The sequence below is a fragment of the Manduca sexta genome, chromosome 13 (assembly GCF_014839805.1).
Source record: "Manduca sexta isolate Smith_Timp_Sample1 chromosome 13, JHU_Msex_v1.0, whole genome shotgun sequence".
NCBI classification, from domain to species: Eukaryota; Metazoa; Arthropoda; class Insecta; order Lepidoptera; family Sphingidae; genus Manduca; species Manduca sexta.
Window position 1 is genome coordinate 10,717,306 of NC_051127.1, and position 17,007 is coordinate 10,734,312.

At 34.0% G+C, this 17,007-nt stretch overlaps 2 protein-coding genes and 1 long non-coding RNA gene across 8 annotated transcripts in view; 1 reads left to right on the top strand and 2 right to left on the bottom strand.

The window, feature by feature from the left end:
* LOC119188469 overlaps positions 1-6,870 on the bottom strand; it is a 246,457-nt gene extending 239,587 nt beyond the window's left edge. For 3 of the 6 annotated variants that reach the window (XM_037438129.1, XM_037438127.1, XM_037438125.1), the window contains exons 1-2: positions 4,425-6,870; positions 3,167-3,262 (exon numbers count right to left, since the gene is read on the bottom strand). In XM_037438129.1, coding sequence (XP_037294026.1) covers positions 4,674-5,780 — 1,107 coding nt within the window. In that variant the 5' untranslated portion in view covers positions 5,781-6,870 and the 3' untranslated portion in view covers positions 3,167-3,262; positions 4,425-4,673. Of the gene's footprint in view, positions 1-2,097; positions 3,263-4,424 lie in introns of those variants that run through there. The other 3 variants (XM_037438130.1, XM_037438126.1, XM_037438128.1) reach the window with 3 other exon arrangements.
* Positions 1,998-15,940, top strand: LOC115451534 (NPC intracellular cholesterol transporter 2-like). The gene is made up of 3 exons (XM_037438134.1): positions 1,998-2,179; positions 11,937-12,047; positions 15,383-15,940. Exons 1-3 carry the CDS (start codon positions 2,080-2,082, stop codon positions 15,673-15,675), a joined length of 504 nt encoding a protein of 167 aa, XP_037294031.1. The 5' UTR covers positions 1,998-2,079; the 3' UTR covers positions 15,676-15,940.
* LOC115451535 lies at positions 2,081-11,937 on the bottom strand. Its single transcript, XR_005112278.1, has 2 exons — positions 10,947-11,937; positions 2,081-2,900 (listed from the first exon to the last, which is right to left on the bottom strand). It is a non-coding gene; the product is annotated as an uncharacterized LOC115451535 (long non-coding RNA).
* Positions 15,941-17,007: the final 1,067 nt, after the last annotated feature.

Consider the following 17,007-nt stretch of genomic DNA (forward strand, 5'->3'; position numbering starts at 1 on the left):
AGCTTGCCGTTCGCCTTATGGTAAGCGATACGACCGTCCATAAACAGTAGAAACACTATCCAACACCTTGAATATCGAACTATTGTTTGGTATTCCACTGCGCTCGCCATCTTAAGACATGAGATGTTAAGTCTTATTATGTTCAGTAGTTACACTGGCCACAATATCCTTAAAACCGGAACACAACAGCGACTACATACTGCTGCTTGCAACGACGCTCTACGAAGTCTGCAGTCGCCATGAGCACTCTAAAGGAGACTCCAATCATTATCTGCTACTAGACAAGCCACAAATCCTTGCTAAAGAACACCAATTCCTGCCTAGGATGATTCGCGAGGCTTTTGAAATTAAAAAAAAAACATCCTAATGTTAACAGGGAAGAAAGTTGGAAGCTTGCATAAGTCTGGAATCCAGTTGTACATTTCATAACATTCGTGTAAACATAAGAAATCACTATGTAAAGTATATATTTCATACCGCTAGGCGATGACGGTGATAATGTCTATCCATTTGGTAATATCTATCCAGAATTAGTTATTTTATCTTTTTCGAGATTTTTATTTTAATTTGGCACCATAAAATACCTAAAACTCCAAATTTTCACTCTTCTGCACGCTCATATTTTTAAATTAGTATTTTTGCATCCAAATAGTTGATGATCGCTGCTAAAAACAAAAAACTATACCACTCCGCCTCTGCCTTCTTAAACGACAAACGGTATTGGGCGTGTTTTAAAAAAAATGGGTAATACAGCATTTTCCTATAAATGTAAATCGATTTCAAATTTATGAAAAGACCCGAGTTCATACTTCCAAATATCCGGAAATTCATTAAATCTGTTGTATCTCATTAACAGTTAAATTATTAGTATCAGACACATTAGCCTTATAATAAACATTGAAATAAAATCGCGACCTAATAATGGAGGACATCCTTCTTTGTTAACATAAATAAATCTAATTAAATAAGAATTTATAACTTCTTATTAAATAAATATCACAACTTAACAACAAATTAAAACTTTCCTCAGTATAACTCAACTTATAACATACATGTATGGAACGAATCAAGGCTCGGGGGAGAGCCTGAAAATGTCTATGAAATGCGGCTTAACGCCTAGCCCGTCGCATTTTTATGGTAACCCATTATGCGATACCCCCACGGCCCACTCGTAAGCCAACATTAACTAATGCATTTATTACTTTGTTATAGCTTGTTATTTGTTATTCATTATTGCTTTTAGGAAGTTCAAATATAAAGTAAATTAAGATGCTTAGTTGTTATTATCTATGGAAGTTTTTCTCACGAACAGACCGGTTAATTAAAAACTTTTATAACATTGTGTATAATACGTAGGGGAGAGGGGGCTATGTTAGACACTTTACATAAATGTAATTATTTTTTCACATGTGTAGTTTGTACATACAAAAACGACTTTATTAAGTAATGTATTGTGTTTAAGAGAATAGAAATAGAAAAGAAAAAACAACCTAGCGGGTGCTGCGCCTTCTACAAATCACATTCCTAAAATAGCGGTAGTCCAATAAGACGACCCGTCACGCGACCCGATTATCGCGCGAACTTAATTAGGACACCAATTGACATCAGTATGTATGATTGCGGATTCTGCTCTATTTTTAAATACTCAATTTTATTATCATTACCGAGGAATACAAAAGCAAATAATTTCACGAATATCAATATTTTGTAAAAATCGTGGAATATCGGGATTTTAATTACTGATACAGATTTATACAAATGGAATTTGAGTAATTTCTAAAAAATTGTATTAATTTTGAATTATATCACAAGGCCATACTTTCCCATTACAAATGGGCCGCATTCTTCTTTGAGTTTAGTAATTACCAATATATTTGGAATCATATCCTGTGTCCTAATCTGTCTCCTTTTCCCCTACCTACCAGTAACATTATAAACATTAAAAGTTGTCTAACAAGGTGCGACCTTCATTTCAGTCTGCGTGTTTTTTATGTTCAAATTATATTTATCATTAGCTTACAGGTAGGTGAAGTGGACGGACATAGACAATAACTTGATCAGTAAAAAAAAATACCTAAAATGAATTCATTTTTCTGCTTTACTTTCACATTTATGATAACATTAGGAGTGACGTTCGTATTTTCCGAATCCAATGTAACGCCTTCGGAACAATGCCCAGGTATGTTAATTATTAAGTACAGACATATAACATTATTAAACATATGGATACACTTACAATACTTATACTTAACACAATATGTGTTTTCCTAAATGAAAAATTCATTCGCCTTTTGGTTGCTCGGCCTGGGAAACAAATTCAGAACGTGGCGGTTCTCAGCCCTGGCTCGATGCTGGTACAACGACGTGATGTTATAGTTACCTTTAAGCAAATCGGTGATAATTAAGTATGTGTACTGAACTAAAATATTCATGATACTTCAATCTATGTACAATGGTTTGGATGAACGCAAAGCAAAAAGTAATAATACTTACAGATTTTTCCAATTTAATGAGGGATTGTATGAAGTAAATTGTCAATTCTATCATTTCTGTAATACCTCTTTTTTCGATTTCGTGGAGAAAGTATCTTATTACTACCGTCCAGCCTTCGTGGGGGGGCGATTGAGCGATTATGTTGGGGTCACCGTGCCTTACAATCTGGCGTTGAGCCGCCCGGATTTGTTGACCTTCGGGCGACCACCGGGCTAATTCCCTAACTTATATAGCGATTGCGCTCTTCGGCGCATTAGGGACGGCTACGGGCTTTCTTTGATGGAAGTGTCTAATCTTCGACCGCAACCGCCCCTGCGTGGTGCCGTCTAGTGCATGCCCGTGCAACCGAGGATGCTCTCAGCGTCAGCGGCAGCCTGAGGCCATCATTTCTGTATCTACTACCTAACCTAACAATATCCAAAGTTATAACTTTCGTAGTTGTTTTCGCCCGTTTGGGGGTTTAGTGGCGAAAAGGTAAAATATCACGTGCGATGATGTCGCACCTAATAAAAATATAAAAATAGGTATGTTCAATGTCTGTAAGTGTCGGTTATCTCTTGATATGAGAACAAAATCAACTATGTCTAAATCTGCTTCGCATTTATGAGTAAGGGTTTTTAATAAGTGTATCATATGTCGGAAGGAAACGAAAGATAACAGCATCATGACATACCTTGTAATGTTCTGTGTTATACGGACTGTGGTCTTCCAAGACAACATTCCTAGATGGCGGCAAATTCCTTATCGTATCACGTCAGAGAGACTGCTCCTGTTAATTATAAATGAATCTATGACATTGCTGTCGCAATGCCAGTGAGTAGGCTACCAAGACTTATAGAACTGATACTGGATGGTTATCTTGGTCAAGATTAGAACAATAATTTAGTACAAGTTCAATCTCGTGAATATAAGTTAGAGCCAAAGCTTTATATTAGTCCTAAGGGTGCTAAAAATAGTAAAAGAGTAACGCGACGTTCCAGATTTTGATTTGGTACAATAAGCAAGTGCACAAACAAATTCGTAATTGTTATAGAGCCTTTTCGGCATCATCTCTAAGTTATATTACTAATGTTAAAGCACAATTAAATCGGATCCTCCCCCACTCTACGAGGGAAGTACCGGGCGATTGCTAGTCGCCTCCAACCGGATGACTCAAGGATCACCGCTTTGTGGTCATGCATTCACCTCCATACGAGATCGCTCAGAACACTAGACATCAGAGGGTGCGGCTATAAGCTCCCAACCACACGGAATCTCTCCAGACGAGCACAAACGGCGAGATATTAATATTGTTATAGAGCCTTTTCGGCATCATCTCAAAGTGAGGTTACTAATGTTAAAGCATAATTAAATCGGATCCTCCCCCACTCTACGAGGGAAGTACCGGGCGATTGCCAGTCGCCTCCAACCGGATGGCTCAAGGATCACCGCTTTGTGGTCATGCATTCACCTCCATATAAGTCCGCTAAGAGCATCAGACCTCAGAGGGTGCGGCTTTAAGCTCCCAACCACACGGAATCTCTCCAGACGAGAACATACGGCGAGATATTCATTTAGGTAGGTTACAAGCCATAAACCTTATTGGGCATGCTGTTAGGATTTCCATTTAAGTTAAACTATGGAAGTCTTTGCTATCAGTCTGGAACGCCGCAGCGTCTCAAAGTGTAAATGTAAGTATAAACACCCTTCAAATTGGTTATAAGTAATTTCTCCATTTGGAAGCATTAACACGCTCACCGCGGGTAGATGTCTAGATTACATGGTAAATTCTGTATACAGACAAATTAACGTAAGTAAATGATCATTCACCGTAAGACGAATAAATTATAATGTTACAAGTTATACGTGCTATATTCGGCGGTGTGTAAATCAAAGTAAAATAAAACCAACTCACGTGTATGAATAGAAAGTGAAACACTTAACCCACTCACCTTTATATGTTTAGATCTTTAGTTGAACACAACTTCAAAAGTTCTACTTAAATGGCGCGCATTTGTACTTTCGTCCATATTATCACTTTATAGTCCGGGAATGTTGGTACTTCGGTAAATCTCACTCACTCGTTCAAGATATATTCTGTTCACGGTACTCTCAACAGAAAGGTGTGCTCAACTCACTCACAATACATAGACTATATAGTACTTTATTTATAGACGATATACATAAGTGTTGCCAGGTTATTAATAATTTCGCGATGTTTCGCGACACTCCCCCCCGGAAGAAAAGAGATATTGATTTGTCAACTCATTTGTCCATTCTTTAATCTTCTTCAGCGCTTCGATTTTAGCTGTACGAAGTAGTCTATTATCTGACTGGTCCTCTAAACTCTTGTTAATTTCATTTGTCACTGTGCTATCATCTCTTGTCGACTCTGCGTTGTCAATATGTGATTCAATTTCGTTAATTACTTGAGAATTATTTTTAATACGTTCCGCGGATTCTACGTTTTCGTTTATTAAAGGCATTTCTATATTAACCGGTGATGTGTCCTTTGCTCTTGTACTTTCATCTACGTCCTTCATGACTAGCGGTTCAGCAAGTGATGGTGTCCCATGCTCTTCGTACGTCTCTTCTATTTCCAATGGATATAGGTGAGTAATGGATCTTGTAAATATAGAGTTCCCAACCTTTACCTTTGCTATTCGACATTGACCATCAGATCCTCTAATAAGAGAAACTATTTTTCCAACTTTCCAATCTTCCCGATTTTTATTTTCTTTGAGCTGTACAATCTGACCTACTTTAGGTAACTCTTTCGATAATATTCTGGGTTCCTTGGGAGAATTCCAATACCTTTCCCTCAGACTCGGAAGATATTGGTTTGCAAACATTTCTTTAAATTCTTCTAGAACTATTCTAGCTTTTCTCCAGCTCTTTACTAGGTCTACCTTTGTAGCTGTACCTTCTAGTAGTAAATTTTCTTGCGAACCTACTAAGGTGATGCATCTACCAGCTGTAAGGAAGTCGGCTGGTGTGAGAACATGTTCTATTTCTGTGTCTACAGTCGTTAATGGTCTCGTATTTAATATTGCTTCCATTTCCTTCATTACTGTCATCAACTGTGTATCCTTCAATAAGTGTTTCTGTAACGACCTCTTCATGCAGTGTTTAACCAAGCCTACTAATCTTTCATAGAAACCGCCAAACCATGGAGCCAATTCTGGTATAAATCTCCATTGGATTTGATTCTGGATGCAATACGGCTTTGTTACTATTTCTGATATTAATTTGAAATATAACGCATTATCTGAAGTTATGATTGTCGGTACCCCTCTAGTCGATATCATTCTTCTAAGAGCAAGTAAGCCTTCTTCTGCTGTCAAATCGTGTACTATTTCTAAATGTATGGCTCTAATAGCTAGACATATCCCTTTCTTACTTGGGCTGTTTGGTGTCTAGAGGCTAACTATTTACCTAAAATTTATTTCGCGAGACCCTCCCCCGCCAAACAAGAATTTATAATCGTTACTATTATTAACCAATCATTCAAATATTTCTTAAAAAAATCTAGTCCTTTGACTATATGTCCAGAAATATTGTCGAGTTATATTATTAAACTTAAGATACTTAACCGCACATTTCATGAGACGTTCATAAATCTTTATGTAATATTTTATCTGGTAGTATTATTGGAATTGCATATTCGCATGGATCATAAATTGAGACTACTACTAATACCAACTCCATACTAAGTACTAACTCTTTCTTCAAGGTCAATTCTTAAAATGTGGCTCATATAACAACAATGAATTTGAATCTAAGGGCTTTAACAGATTTTTCAAACATTGAAATTAAAGTTCAAAATTAAATTAAATCATTAAACTATCCTACCGCCTATTCTTCCAGACTGTCATTACGAAGATGTGTAATACCTATAGATTCTAAATCCCATAGCAATTTAAGTTTCGCGCTACGCACCGGTAGATCTTGTAAGCTCAATCTAGTAGCAACAGATGATTAAAAATATATTATGACTGCTAACATTTATACAGGTCTTTCATGAATACTCCCGGATGGTATTTATACAAATTAGATTTGATCAATTAAAAAATATTGTCTAGCTTTATTTTACCAGATAACAATAATGAATAATAATAACTGTTGCCTTTTTATTTATTTGGACGGAAGAATAAAAAACTATATCGTAGTTTGTACACAACTTTACATTTATGCTTGAAATTTCTTTGGGCACAGTGCTCTATTATGGATTCCTTTTTGATTACAGTGCGGGCATTCTACTTCAAAGGAGCAGGCCTTGCCATGGTGTTTGGGTTTCAAACAAATAAAACACAAATCCTTTATAACTGCCTTCCTTTCTTCGATACCTTTCACTTCATGACATTGATCGTTAAAGTGTGCCCCTTGGCAGAAAATGCATCTTTTCTTACAGGATAAAATTTTGATCGCCTGCTATCTTCTGTTCTTTGTTTGAAAGATAAATTTCCTCTCTTTATCATCTGGTTTTTTCTGTGTCCAAATTGTTTATCATTCACATATAATGCTTCAGTAGTATAATGAATAGAATTCTCTGACATCATAATATCACTGGTATTTTTTGCCACATCTTCTTTGGCTGCAATTATGACTTCTAATTTGTTTCTTATTTCTTCAACTGATTCATTTGACGTCTTCATTTTAAGATCATAGAGTATATCTGCTGGAAACTTTTCCATGATAATGAATCGTAAATGGTTATGGTTTACATTTTCACCCATAGAGCTTAATAAACGTAAGTGCCTTTCAATTTCGTTGAGTGTCTTCCTTCCATCTGCACTCGTTTTTGCTGGTTCGATTTTGTATAATGCTGCGTAATGAGCATCAATAATCTGACTTTCTTTACCATATCTTTGCTTGAGTAATGTTACTGCAATTTGATAATTTTTATTAGTAGCATCCAATCCTTCTAGAGTATTCTTAGCTTCGCCTGTGAGGGAACCTTTTAAATACAATAACTTATCTACATCAGGTAAGTTTCTATTATCTATATTTGAACTGAATTGGTCCCAAAATTGATGCCAATCAAGGATGTTGCCTTCAAAAATCGGTAAGGATAGCTTTGGAAGTTTACTGGACAAAACGGCACATGTACTGCTTGTTGAAGCTTCATTTTGTGATATAGCCCCTGACTCAATTTTAACTTCTAGCTCTACTAATGCTTCCTCTCCATGTAGCTGTATGCTAGTGAGTGTAGACACTTCATCTATATCTGGTTCTTGAGAGGTATTAAAGTAAGTATGCAATTCATGACCAAATTTACCCAACATTGCTTTTAGTTTAGCGACGATAATGCAGGCTTTTGTCTTATCATCGTTATTGTAACTAGCACTTTGTGTGAGAGCACAGTCTGTTAATCTTTTAATTTCGTCACTTATTAGCAATAAGCGATTCATTAATACTTGGTCCATTTGTATAAGATTTTATCTGAGAACAAATAGTTTCCCTAAATATTGCATAACATTATTTAATGTGTCACAAGGTAGCTTAAGTAAGTAAGATAATTTTTATTATTTATTTTTATGTATAAGCCCTTTTAGACAGACATCACAATAAGTATTGTCATTTTAAGTATGTACAACAAGAATACTTAACACTATTATAATTATTTTATTCATTTATTTTTAATTATATATATAATTTATATTAATATGCTTATCCCATGAAATGTACTAGACATACAAAAGGTTATATATTTTATTTTTACGTTATGTATTATTCTGAATTCAAAGTAAATGTTAAGGTATGATCATTAACTTAATATTTTTTTTTTAAAGCTATGTTTTTAATTAACATATTATTCTCATACAAATGTCAATTCAACAACAAAAGAATTAAATCTTAACAATTAATAATATACTTACAATTATTAAAACATTTACCATGTCTTTGAATCAATTTTATTTTACTCATAAGTGTTTAAATAGGTACCTTTGATTACTATTGAATTACCTTATAAATGTAGACAAATTTACTAAACAATATTTCACATATTGCAGAGTATTAGGGAATTAAATATCTTATGTGCAATTTAGGAAAATTTATTAAACAATATTTCATATAGTGCAGAGTATTAGGTAAGTAAATATCACCAAAATGGACATAAGTTTTAATTTACAAACAGATGCCTACAAATGATACTTTGAGGTCACAGAAATTAATATTTATTAACCCTACTTGTATCTACACCATCAGTTCACCAAAACGCCTTAGGCAAATACCTGTATAGTTTATAGTATATGGTTGGTTTTAACTTAGGAAACATAATATTTACTAGTGTATACCTAAATACAGAAAATAATAGTTATGTGCAAATAGGTAGTTTTCCTGGATAAGCAAAAAGAGAAATGATTTTTGATGAATATAGCAAAATTTAATGAGGTGCTTAGGTGCAAGTACCAACCCAATAGCAATAACCAAACCCAAGATGCCAAACAAAAAACATGCGATACCTAGAATATATGTGTATCACATAATATAGCTTTGTTGTTAATCCAATGCATATAACGTATGTGCAATATAGAATTCAAGCAGTTCACGCATAACACCAATTTTAGCCTAATTTAAAACTCGAAGTAGCTTTGTTATGTTGTAGCAGTTGGAACCAAACATAATGAAAATACCTTACTTACTTGTAAATACCCAAAAGTTTCTATGGATCCTGTTCACATATACCATCACGCAGGCACTACAATAATTATTATTGCAAACTTTTCGATTTACTAGGCACATCGAAACACAAACCGCACAAAATGGCCGCTTCAAGCGAGCTGCGTAAGCGCGCGGTTTTAGAGATGTGGCACTAGTTTGTAAATAAATAAAATCGAAAATCGATAATCGTATAAAGATCGAATTGTTTTTCGTGAATATGAAAAAAAAAATATAATTACTTTATCTCTCATCTAAGGATACTTTCCCTTTACACAAAACATTACTTATGAATGTTGTCCAAACAGTTAATTTAAATTTTCAACCTTTCTATTTTATATCATGACTATATAACAATAAATGCCACCCCATTTTTTTTTTTTTTTTTTTTTTTATATATTTGTAGAACAAAGAAACTTTACGGTTACGCTTGCGTTAAAATATGAAAATATTGCTCCAGATAGTACCGGAAAATATTGTTCTAGAAAGGAATGCCTAAATATAAGCTAACAAACCGCACGGAATCTCTCCAGACGAGCACAAACGGCGAGATATTAATATTGTTATAGAGCCTTTTCGGCATCATCTCAAAGTGAGGTTACTAATGTTAAAGCATAATTAAATCGGATCCTCCCCCACTCTACGAGGGAAGTACCGGGCGATTGCCAGTCGCCTCCAACCGGATGGCTCAAGGATCACCGCTTTGTGGTCATGCATTCACCTCCATATAAGTCCGCTAAGAGCATCAGACCTCAGAGGGTGCGGCTTTAAGCTCCCAACCACACGGAATCTCTCCAGACGAGAACATACGGCGAGATATTCATTTAGGTAGGTTACAAGCCATAAACCTTATTGGGCATGCTGTTAGGATTTCCATTTAAGTTAAACTATGGAAGTCTTTGCTATCAGTCTGGAACGCCGCAGCGTCTCAAAGTGTAAATGTAAGTATAAACACCCTTCAAATTGGTTATAAGTAATTTCTCCATTTGGAAGCATTAACACGCTCACCGCGGGTAGATGTCTAGATTACATGGTAAATTCTGTATACAGACAAATTAACGTAAGTAAATGATCATTCACCGTAAGACGAATAAATTATAATGTTACAAGTTATACGTGCTATATTCGGCGGTGTGTAAATCAAAGTAAAATAAAAACCAACTCACGTGTATGAATAGAAAGTGAAACACTTAACCCACTCACCTTTATATGTTTAGATCTTTAGTTGAACACAACTTCAAAAGTTCTACTTAAATGGCGCGCATTTGTACTTTCGTCCATATTATCACTTTATAGTCCGGGAATGTTGGTACTTCGGTAAATCTCACTCACTCGTTCAAGATATATTCTGTTCACGGTACTCTCAACAGAAAGGTGTGCTCAACTCACTCACAATACATAGACTATATAGTACTTTATTTATAGACGATATACATAAGTGTTGCCAGGTTATTAATAATTTCGCGATGTTTCGCGACAGTAGTACTGTAAAAGTAAGGAAGTTATCATTTTGGTATATTACGGACAAAATTAAAATTTTGGTAAAATGTCTGTTTTTTTTTCTTTTTGCATGTCCCATTTTTAAAATGTATTTTTTCTTGTTGCCATGAAATTCCACTTTCTCCAACAAAAAGCTGTTGAAGTTTGTTATTTGATAGGAAATAATAAATGACGTTTTCAATTTGGCTTTTAGGGTTATTTCATATTAAACATGTTCTATCAGATTAATGATCTTATCTACGTTATTCTAAAATTTTCGCTACAGTGTAGATATGGGCATCATTATATGTTAAAAAATATTCAATACTTACTTATATAAGACTTTTGTCTAATATATTGGATATCAAATGACACATATTCACAATGGAGCCACGCAAACTGACGCGGCAACTTTTTTTAACGTTGCAAAGGCTACTCTGCGAAGTCACTTTGAAATTAATTATGTATTATAATTAAGTAAATGAAGTCAAGGCTTAATGTGTAACTAAAGTTATTATTTATTTATATTTTTTTTTGTACGTTAAAAGCTACACGCACATGCTTTAAACAAAAAAATAAACAAAAAATAAATCTTACGAACTCCAAAATCCACTGCTAATCAAAAGGTACTTACTTACTTCATTTAATTTTGCATACCTATGGCCTAATAAGAAATTATTAAAACCCAAGTAATGTAATATCCTCTCCGTTTCCTGTTTTTGTGTCATATTTAAATTGAATATTGTTTTCGTATATTTGTTTGTTACTAAGTTTAGCTGGCAATTTACCTTTTTTGTGGAGGGCATCCATCACGGGTGACTCTGAACCGGATCACTGCATGACGGGTCACCGCCCATTTCAAATACGTCACTACTATATTATATGGGCGTAGCTAAAATTATTTTACAGGGGAGCCTGTGCCCCAAACTAAAAAAAGTGTCTTTATATTGCAGATTTGATCATTGTTTTGGTGTTATGTATTAGTAAGTAAAAGTTACGCTAGGTTATTCTGGCCTGGCCCATTCAGGCCCCCTCGAGCTATGCCTATGCTACTATAGTGGAATCGTAGTATTTATAACTTTAAGTCCGTTCCGTGATAAAAAGTAGCGCATAATATAGTTTAGCAATAAGAATTATCAAATAGACACCTAATATAGGTTCTAAGAAAAAAAAAAAACAGTTTCTCATAAAAACGAACGTATTTTCCTGACAACTTTATAATAAATACTTGTAGGTATATATTAAATTAACGTAGCTAACACTTACGTCTTAAGCGTCTATTAATCATTAGTCCTTAACAGAATTGTAATATAATATTTTAGGTCAAAATTTCGATGGTCTCCGTGATCGCATCCAAGTGATTCCATGTGGAAAAAAACGCTGTAAATTACAGAAGAATACCAATACTACTGTCGTCTTCAAATTTAAACCAAGTAAGTAGCTACGTACCTAGCATTAACTACGTCCTTAATTACCTCCTCGATTAATTGTCATTAATAATTATAATATGCTGTGAGTAATGGTAGGTAGGTAATATTAATATTCTTGGTGAATTGCTCTAATGCTTACGTTTTGTGTAACAAGTATCACCTAGATCAGATTTTAGGAAATTCTGAAAAATAACCAGATAAGTATTTCAAATAATTTTTACTTAGATATTACTTCAATGTATATTTATTTATCTTACTTAGCTCCTTCCGTACACACTACATGCTACCCTGAATGCTGCTCTTTATTTTTTTTTAAGAGCGTTTACGTGCCGCGCGTGAAGTCAACTATAGGTAATTCTTCGCAAAATTCACTCACACAGAGCCGTTGCGTAGCTGTGTGCGTAGAGTTAGCGCGTCGGCTATCTTTATAGTCAGACCAACCAATTTTGATCTTTTCGCTTTAATTATCTAATTGGAATGTAACTTATGATTTATGAATTTATGATAAATGAAGAATTCTATTATTAAATATATAAGAATTCATCATGAAATAGTTTATATGTATCATTTTGTAATTATAAAAAAATAAACATTTTTAACAAATTTTAACGGCAATTTTACAAATTGTTTTTTTCACTTTTAAATGCAAATGCATTTGCATTTAGAAAAGTACCCTTTTAGTAAAGTGGAGCTCATCATGAAGCCGAAAGATAGGCACCAGAACTCCGTAATCAGACAATAAATCAGGAAAATTACTGTGCTACGATGTTTATAATGGACCACATAATTACTCCATAGATCTGCAGTTTTAATATTTAGCGTATTGAAAGTTTAAATTAAGTCATTAGAAATTACATATTGGAATTTATATTTTGAGTCAGAAGGTGTATGTAATGAGATGTCATTTTTAGGTGTATAACTAAAAAGTGAGAAATAATAGACTTCTTATTTCGGAAGTTGGTTTTATTTTTTGGATAGTTTTTTTTTTAATAGCTATTGCTATATATCATATCAGAAACGATCACGATGGAGGAAAATGGCATCAGATTTCTGTAACCACCCCTCCCCTACCGACTACTGCAGTCGCCCACCTACTAACCACAGAGCGCGCTGGTGCTACCGTGGCCCGCACGATTCTAATAGTTGGCCGCCAATACAGCGGGTACCGCATACAACCGCGCACCCCGCGGGCGTAAAACGAGTTTTGAAATGTGCGTTTAGTCCATTGAAATGTTACAATTTAAGGACCGAATATTGCATTTCTTGGAGGACACAATTTTATTTTTGGGCCATGTGTGGGGGGTCAATAGAAGCTTAACCTCAAGTTTGTGGGGTCGCCACCCTTGTCCTCCGGCCGTCATCTTGGAAAAAGGGGTGAAAACACTTTTTTCGCGATATCTCGGAAACTATACGTCTTACAAAATTTTTGTAAAGCCATAATTTGTAGCAAATTGTTTTGCCTGCAAATATGTTTTTTTTCCTTTATCCCCAAATGGTAACTCATACCTTTTTTACCTGCATAACATTCGATAAGTTAAATTTGGTAAGTTCTATGGCAAAGAAAAGAGTTAGGAATAAATAAGTAAAGTTGTACGAATTTAAAAAAAATTGTAATAATATATTTACAATAAAAAAAAATCAAAAATAAGTTAAACATTTTGTTTCGACCGGATTCTCATGAGCATTGACGAACCCGGTAAACTTTGGAGCGCTGTAACAGCGTTTTAAATGAATGAAATAAGAAAAAATATAGGGAACAATTTTCCTCAAAAGATCATTAAAAGTTAGTTTGAGGTAATTTTTGTGTAAAATGTAAAAAAAAAGTTATAGAGTAAAAAAGAAAACTTTTATAAACATTTTCTCACATTTTTGCTTATAACTTCTTTAATTTTTAATTTAGGGCAAAAAGTTATATAAACATATTTGTAGGCAAAACAATTTGCTACAAATTATGACTTTACAAAATTTATGTAAGACGCATAGTTTCTAAGATATCGCGAAAAAAGTGTTTTCACCCCTTTTTCCATGATGGCGGCCAGGGGACAAGGGGGCGACCTCACAAACTTGAGATTAAGCTTCTATTGACCCCCGACACATGTTCTAAAAATAAAATTGGGTCCTCTAAAAATACAAAGCTCATGTAACATTTCAATGGGCTAATTGTTTTAGCTTAAGGTTCAATTTTTTTCCTTCGAGTAACTATGCTCAAGTGTTTAATGAGTAAAAAAAAGCAACAACCATACTACAGACGCATGTTATAACATTAGTACATCAATCTTTTAGCTTTTGCTTTAGCCGAAGTTTCAGCGTTGTTACGTTTCCTTTTCTTGCCTAGAAATAGCTTTACTTCCCATTGTGTCTGAAACATAATAATATAATAATAATTTATAGTAACTACTAAAATTATTGTCAATCATTAAAGAAAAAATATTTTACTTACTAAAGTACTAAGATGTGGCAATCACTGTATACACGTGACTATTTTTTCTACGCACAGCAAAGTCCAACTGGAGTCTCGCCGGAGCGACGAGCGATACGTCCTCTCTCTAGAAAGCCTCAAGGCGGACTAATTTGAAACGATTTGCGCGTTGCGTTTTATAGTGGTATTTAAAATATTTATAGAAAAATAACAGAACTAATTTTGTAGAATTTTTAAATTGTATGTTTTTAAGGAGATGTTCTTCTATTATAGTAATCCAATATTATATTCAATTAAGTAAGATATAGTGATAAAAAAATCATTTAAATGACCAACATTTCTGAAATTTTCGATTTCTTTGAATTTTTATTTCTCATGAATTAAACATAAAAATATATTTTTTTCTCTACTAACTTTTTTCTTCAGGATCTTTTTAGTTAGATAAAAATAACATATTGTTATGTTCCTTAGTGGTTTAAGATATTTTGAGCTTCGAAATAGACGTTCGAAGCGCAAATTTGAAAACCTCTGTTCAGTAATCATTAAACAATTTACAAATACTCAATAAATCTAAAAATTTTCTCTACTAACTTTTTAGACAACAAAATTTTCTATAATAATTACTAATTCATATGTTTTTAAAATAATGTTTTGATGGATATTATCTCCTTCGAAAAGTGCTGTTTTTGAGACATACGGCGCGCGGATGCGTAAACGCTCTTAAAAGGTAGAAGATGAATAGCAATGTAACTTGGCAAAGTAACTTTGACCCTTTGTGAATGGATGTGATCTTATTTGCTTAATGCCTATATATGAACTTCGTCTATTTTAAAGGTTATATAACAATCAATGTTCCTGGTTAATTTGTATTATATTTTATATTTATACTTAATTATTCACATGTCTAATAAATTTTCAGGGGAAAAGGTGGAAACACTTGTGAGTGATGTGTATGCGAATATCGGTGAACTCAAGCTACCGTTCATCGGCGTGACGGGAGTGAGTGCGTGTCCCAACATAAAGCGAGCAGATACCGGCGAACCTGCGCCGTGCCCCTTGGAAGCTAACGAGGAATACGTTTATACCAACGTATTCCCCATTGAAAAGTACTACCCCAACACGCGTCTCATTGTCTACTGGAGTCTTAATGACGGCAACAAGCAAGTTATATGTTTTGAAGTTCCTGCTGTAATAACTTCAGCGGCTTCTTAAACTGCAAAGGTATTTAAGGCAGGATTTGGGCAGGTTCGGCTTTATTTTAAAAATAGGGATATATATTGTGCAGATCATTTTGGATTTATGGACCACATTTTACAAGTGTAAATGATTTTTCATTTTGTATAAGGAAGGGCTACTAAGGTTTTTTGTCAGGATCATTTGCACTTTGTATAAAAGCCACGCACCAAATGCATTTTATATTTAAATGATTATTAAGTATAATACATCTAAGTGAGATAAATAAATTAAATACTTATTATGTGGGTAATTTATTTTTTAAAGTTGAATGGTTAAGTATCTACCTTAACTATTTATTAACTTTTTTTAATGAGTGAGTAAGTTCTCTCTAATAGTAGTGCCATGTAGTGTTTACGTCGGTGTAGGTATGTACCAGGTAAGTATCTCGCGGATGCAGAATTTAAGACATCCACGGCTGCGGATGCGGATGTCAGGTTTCTTTAAGATATACTTAATTTTGATGTAAAAATGACATTGTGGATATTTGTTGAACAATCTAGATTCTATTACAAACTCGCATACTATAAAAATGAACCGCTTTAACGACTCAACATTTTTTTTAACGTATAAGTATATAAAAATGATAACACAATTGGTAAAGCAGCTCATGTTTAAATAATTGCCGACTAATATATGTATACTATTTTTTTTTGTATTTAATGCTTTTTGAAGTCGGTTTAATACTTTTGTTATAAAGTTTGAATGGTTTAAATCGGACAATGGGGTCAAAAATGAAGACTGAACAAACATTTTTTTTTTAACCTTTTAAGTTCGTTTAAAAGGGATGATGCCACGGTTCTCATAACTAGAACCATTATAAACAAAGGGGAGAAAATAGTTCATTTTAGTACATATTATACACAATAACAACAATTTTGATAATTTTTTACGGTTTAGATCGCAAAGTTCCATATTGTAAGTACTTATAATTTTAAAAAAATAACGACATTCGCACATTATGTAAATGGTGTCAAAATTAGTACAGTATTTGTCATTACCTTTTTATAATATATAAACAAGGTTACATACACAATTTGGAGTCGGGGCTTATTAAAATTAAATATTGTTTTCATATAAGGTGCGTTCGGGTAAGATCGGATATGGGGTAAGATCGTGTAACGAAAAAATATCACTAATCTATGGTTATTTTTTAGTTTAAGCTTTGTAGGCGGCTACGATGTCTCTTTTTGCCCCACCCTATATACCACAGTTGACGCTACGACGAAGAACGGGTCCGCTATGTGCATTGAAACAAAAAAGGTGGATTTTGCTCTTCTTAACATTTATGAGACTTCTGTTTAATTTTGT